The sequence below is a fragment of the Bidens hawaiensis genome, unplaced genomic scaffold (genome assembly GCF_021521415.1).
Source record: "Bidens hawaiensis isolate Kalapana, Puna unplaced genomic scaffold, B.hawaiensis_p1.1 tig00005663_1, whole genome shotgun sequence".
NCBI classification, from domain to species: domain Eukaryota; kingdom Viridiplantae; phylum Streptophyta; class Magnoliopsida; order Asterales; family Asteraceae; genus Bidens; species Bidens hawaiensis.
This window is the reverse complement of record NW_027491369.1, coordinates 1,361,194-1,367,674: the sequence shown is the minus strand read 5'-3', so window position 1 is coordinate 1,367,674 and position 6,481 is coordinate 1,361,194. Positions and strand designations below refer to the sequence as shown.

Sequence of the window (6,481 nt, the reverse complement as noted above, 5' to 3'; positions counted from 1 at the left end):
TTCTCGGAGCCAGCCTGTCGTAATTGAACGAGTGTTTCCCAAACATTTTTCGAACAAGCAGTGATCGGTTTGGAGAGCCTAATTCTAAAGTCTAAACAACCATTTTTCTTTTATAACTTTCTTCCCACCATACCCCACCAAATAACTGATTACACCAATCATTTGTAGCTACATGTTGATCGATGCAATTTCTTGGTAGCAGCTCGAGTCTACATTTCGTCCTTTTAATGCCGTGGACGACACCTATGAATTGACTAAGTTTTCCAACCACAGAAAAAATAAGTGGTCCACACAGTTAACAATAATTCTCTATATAAGCCTTTCCACTGTCCTATGGAACCAACACGCAACATAGTGTGCGTATGCGGTCTACGATGTCTCAACCAAGCTATGCACCTGCATCTCCTGCGGTATCTGTGATCAGTCCTCAGTTCATTGTGCCATATATGTATAACGTTATAGTCCGCAGATATGCAAGTGGAATTCTTGTTGTCACAGACACTAATCATAAAATCTTGATCACTGTAAAATCATGTGACTCAACTTTACACACTCAACGATTGCTAGTGGACGCGAACGAAAGACCAATTGCAAGGCTTCGTGAGAAGGTGATTTTACATTTCTAAGTTTACTATCTTGATTACAGGTTCTTTCGTTTTGTAGCATGCTGCCAAATTCGTTATGTATATCAGTGGTGGCCCAAGGTTTTCGGAGTCCTCAAGCTAACTATCAAGTGAGGGCTATTTTTAAAAAAAGTCCGAAAATTCCAAAAGGACAAAAACAAGTTACACATAATATAGTTCACAAATCACAATATTAAGGAATACAATCTCAGTCGTATAAAAAATGGCGATTTGGTCATTGTCGCTTTTCAAGATTAACGATTGGAATTTTGGAGACGTTAGAGATGATTCTGTATAACCGTGTGCCACATCCAATTGATTGATGGTGTTCACTTTTTATGCCTTGAAGTCTTCAGTTTCTTTTTAGAAGATATATAGCTCATCTTCATATTATTAATTAACAATAATACAATGTATATATTAATAATTTTGTTTGACATATATGGGGCCTTAATAAATTTGTGGCCTCAAGCTCTTGCTTGGGTCACCAATGGAGTAGGGCCGACACTAATACATAAATATATATATATATATATATATATATGTGTGTGTGTGTGTGTGTGTGGTAGGATTTTAAGAGAATTATTTGGAAATTGAGAACAGTTTTGAGCCACATAAAACTCTTTAAAAAATTATAAACAAAAGAAAAACGGAAATTTTTAAAAAGTAATAAAACCAAAAAATTTTATTTTTCATCCCGGTTTCATTAAAAAAAACCTTAATTATGTGCATATGTATATTTTATTTAATCTCGATTTACATAATGTACACATATGTAAATTATCATTTATCTTAATTGTACATATGTGTATAAAGAATAACTTGTATAAAATTAAAAAATATGTATTATACATATATGTATAATTTTGCTAAACGGATAATGTTTTTTTTTTAAATATTTTTTTATGAAACCGGGATGAAAAATATAAACTTTTGGTTTTTTAACTTTTTTTTATTTTCGATTTTTTTTGTTTTATAATTTTTTTTATTTGAAAAGAATTTTTTGTGGTCCAAAATAGTTCTCACACGATCCTAATCATATATATATATATATATATAATAATTTATATTTTCTTTTCAGAATACGAGTGCACATGATCGATGGAATGCATTTAGGGGTGAAAGTAAAGCTGATTCAGATATGATATTTAGCACAGTTTCAAATCACATGATCCAAAGTAAGACCCATGTAAACGTGTTCTTGGCAAACAAAGCAAGTGGCAGGGATGATTGTGATTTCAAGATCAAGGGAAACTGGTCTAAGAGAGACTGTACCATTTATATGGGAAATTCTTCAACAATAATAGCCCAGGTAGTTTTCTCACCCTATAGATAGTTTCATATATTCAACCTCAGGTTTCTTTAAACTATGTTGTAAACAAGTCGAGTCTAGCCAAGCCAAGAGCCCATGTATTCCTAATCTCAAGCTCAACTGATTTAAAAGAGGGAAGGAGTGGCCGAGGTTTTTTGGGGAAACACAAAAAATTGGAAAACCGGAAACCATGTATCAAACGAACTTCAATTTAACCCATTTCAACGGCGTTGGATCCGGCTCATCAAAACTAACAAGAAATATATACATATTTAGAATTTACCTTTTAGGGTTTAGCTTTAGGGTTTGTAGTAGGGTTTATGGTTAATTAACTTTGGGGTTTAGGCCTTAACTTTAAGGTTTAGCCTTTAGAGTTTATAGTTTAAACTTTGGGGCTTATAATTTAGCTTTAGGGTTTCGATTTAGGTTTTATGATTTCTAGTTATGGTTAGACGAGCTTGTTCCAATGCCATCGGAATGAGTTTAATAGGAGTTCGTTTGATCCATGGTTTCCACGTTCCCTACTTTTTTTGTGATACCAATGAACTCACCCCTATATATAGGGAAAATGCTCGGAATAGCCATATTGACTAGGGCTGTCACTTTTACCCGAAACCCGAAACCCAACCCGAAAAAACCCGAACCTGAACCAAAGTAATTTGGGTTAGTTCTTGGGTTTGATTTATAAGATTTGGGTCAAGCTGAAAACCCCGAATAAACTTTTAGTTTTGAAATTAAATATATTTTTATGTATAATAGACTAGGTCGTGGCCACTAAATTTATCAGAATCTGGCTATAATCGACTGTTGTCATTCTAACTATTATGGATCGATCGCTTATTACTAATTTATGTTTTCCGTTTATTACTAATAGCAACCATAATCGAACAACCTAATCATGTCTGATTGAATACGATTATGGTTAAAGTTAGCTTTACTCTTTTGAATTGTTATCAAGTTAGGTTAGTTTATTATTTGATTATTTGTGTTATAAACAAAAGAAGAATATGTTGTTTTAATTCTAGCATTGTAGTTTTTAAATTTTTTTGGTTCTGTGTGTGTTTTTTTTCTAGGATACCCGAACCTGAAACCCCGTGAGAGATTTGGCTTGAAATTTAAAACTTTGAAACCCGAAGTACCCGACCCGAAACCCGAATAACACCCTTAATATTGACCACCTGATTTTCAATAATAGCAATCAATTTCACAAAATCTCAAAATAGTCATCCAAACCGTCGCCGGCGACGCTTCTTCATTGGTCGTCGAAGATTTAAGACTATTAACCGTTGAAACTCGTGGACCTATAAAATCTTGCCATGTGTCAACGTATAATGTAGGTCTGATGGAACTCTTAACGGATCCGACGGAGGTTAAACAGTCGGAACTACGGTGCAGGAGGCTGCTTTCGTCAGGTCTGATGGTTTAATCCTATTGACGATTGGATGGAGCTTAAATTTTATTCTATGAACTTGAAATCAAAAACCTCCTGAATTTAAAATCTAGGGTTCGTTACTTTCTTGCGCAAGATTCTCAACGACATGTGATTCGTGGAAAACAAATTAATGATGTTGTGTTCTTCTCAAAAAATAAGCGATTAACACTTTGGATTTGCTTGATTTTGTGGAGAAATAAGAAATATGGAGATGGAGGTTGGTTATAGAGGTTTAAGGTTTGAGAGGTATGAGGTGACAGTTCCTTCAGATCCATTAATAGTTATGTCGTCTTCTTCTAATTTCGTCGGATCCGTTAACAATCTGTCATCTTCTAATTTCGTCGGACCATTAACGTAAAACATTGGCGGCTGGTGTTGAACCATCGCTAGAGACGGTTTGCATGGCTATTTTGGGGGTTTTCGTGAAAGTGATGACTAGTTTTGGAAATGGGTGGTCAGCATCACTATTTTGGGGGTTTTTTAATGTGTGTGTATGTATATATAAATGTTTATATAAAAAAATCTTATGTGTCATTCTCTTGTTGTTCCCACCCCCTCTCAAGTTATAAGATCGCTTGTTTTGTGATTTGAGGTTCACATGCGTTTGACCCGAATTCACGAGTATGGGTCCCATCAAACCTAGTTAGTCCTTAAATAAGTTATAACATATCATATATTTGTGAAACTCTTTCATAGTCAAACTATAATTTCGTGGGTCATGGGTCTCACCAAACCCAGATAGCCCTTAAACGAGTTGTAACATCTCATTTATTTGTGAAATAACCCTTAATCATCAAACAATATTTTACGCAGGTTATGGGTCTCACCAAACCCGAATAGCCCTTAAACAAGTAATAACATCTCATTTATTTGTGAACCTATTACATCATCAAACCCTAATTTAATTTTTTTCGTCTACATATTCTCCATCGTCGGTCTATCCTCTCCATCACCGGTTAACTTCCGGTTATCACCCACCATTGTTAACCTTTCCTCTCATGCATCAACCACAATCGTCACCTGCATCATTACCCATATTCATAATTACCCATATTCATAAGACTGATATTTGTGTTCATGTTTGTTTTTTTTAAATCTAACCTACACATCTCAATTGAAAGAGCTAAAACATTAAAAAAAAATATAATGAACGTAAAAAATTAATATACACGTATTAAATCAAAACAAAACTACGTTAAAAAATAAATAAAAAATCATTACATAATATAAAATAACAAAATTATAAAAACAAAAACCTAAATAAGCCCCTATAACACGAGGGAATCAAACTAGTATATATATAAGGTTCGAATCAAATACAAATGAAATTAACATGCTAATTGTGAAAATCAAGTAGAGTTATTATATATACAAGTAGAGTAATTATGTAATTATGTAATTACATAATTACTCCATATGCATATATAATTACTCTACTTCATTCTCACAATTGGCACGTTAACTTTCCCCTATATATATAGGGTGAGGTTACTGTACAATAATTGCTTAACGTACGATAACTACGCGAAACGCTCAAACGCAAAAACAAGAACGTTCAAAGGCAAAAATACTAAAACGCTCAGTCAAAAACTAAAAAGCTCAGCCAGAAACTAAAACGCTCAAAAACGGTTTTCGTGAAGAAAAGAAATAATTGATCGATTAACGATCCAACACTGTTTATTTCGGTGAACCAATGATTAGTTGGATATGTATAGACGCTTTCAAGGTCTTGTGATGTGATTTCACGGATCGATTTTATAAAATATAAGTATTCTTGTACCTAATGTACGTTAAGCAATTATTGTATTCTATCTTCTCTCTCTCTATATATATTATTTAATTATAATGTATCATAATGTCATATATTACAATTGTTATGTAAATATATATTATTAGAAACTTATATAAATAATAAGCTCATATGGCCTCTCAAGCGTACTCGAACTTGAAATGAAACACTGGGCAAACTTTGCTTATTAGATACAAGTTCATTTTCGGGCTCGAGTTTGTTTAATCTTGGCTTGCTTTAAACTTTTTTTAGCAAGTCAATCTCAAGTAGCTCACAAATGATTTGACTTGTTTAAACCACACTTTATACCTTAAAGCTCAAAATTAAGCCTTAATTTACGCGTGTGATTCCCATCAAGCAGGGATCTTAGTTTCGGATATTAAATTGAAGACCAATGTCCTACATTAGCTGAGATTTATCTTATATGTTGGTTAGTAGGGTACTAAGGGTGGATCCATGAGTTTGCCGGTGAGGGGTGCAATCCCCACAACTGACGTTTATTAGTAATCAGTATCACTTATTCTTTGCAGATACATAAAACTGATGGCAACCAATCTAAGGACAAATTTATGGTGACAATTTATCCTAACGTGGACTATGCATTTGTGATTACACTTATTGCGATGGTTGATGTTATGGAAAACAATAATACTTATGTATATGCTGGTGCGGCGGCTGCTAATGGAGTTTCTGGATGTGGTTGAACAATTAGGTGCACTTATATCTTTCAAGGAATACTAGACACATGTCTACTATTTTATCCACATATCCTTCCTTTTATGTATGTTATATATGGTAGTTTCTCTTTGATAGTTTGGGTATTATTGTATGTTGAGTAATAAAACTAGATAGTATTTTCTGGTTCCATGATACCACGATTAAAAAGACAAATGATAAGCATCAAAGGTCTTGGTTTAAATCTTATTCTACTTGTTTCTAAGGCTACATGCATAACTCAAGAGTTTTTTAAGTTATAATGGTTATAAAAAAAGTTAAAAATGTGATCTAAATAATTACGGAAAAACCATAAAAAAAAACAACCTTCAATAGGATGGTTGTCTTATATTTTATTAACTAGAAAATTTGGTATGCTCTTCACGATGGATTTACGTTACTTAAATACATGAGTTACTTAAGAGAGAAGAAGAATAATAAAAACTTGCCACATGAACTAATGAGGTTGAAATACTATTCACCTCAACTTCTAAACAACTTCTAAATTGTTAAATCCATACATACTATTAAAGTAATGAGTAATTTCTACTTGTCAACTTTCTAGTTCATCCACATCATCGCCACCTCATTGCCATGTCAACCATTACCTT

General features: G+C 33.4%; 1 protein-coding gene across 1 annotated transcript; it reads left to right on the top strand.

The window, feature by feature from the left end:
* The first annotated feature begins 238 nt into the window (after positions 1 to 238).
* LOC143630467 (protein LURP-one-related 10-like) lies at positions 239 to 6,075 on the top strand. The gene is made up of 3 exons (XM_077099473.1): positions 239 to 608; positions 1,705 to 1,935; positions 5,687 to 6,075. The coding sequence occupies exons 1-3, from the start codon at positions 363 to 365 to the stop codon at positions 5,858 to 5,860; spliced, it is 651 nt and encodes a 216-aa protein (XP_076955588.1). The 5' UTR covers positions 239 to 362; the 3' UTR covers positions 5,861 to 6,075.
* Positions 6,076 to 6,481: the final 406 nt, after the last annotated feature.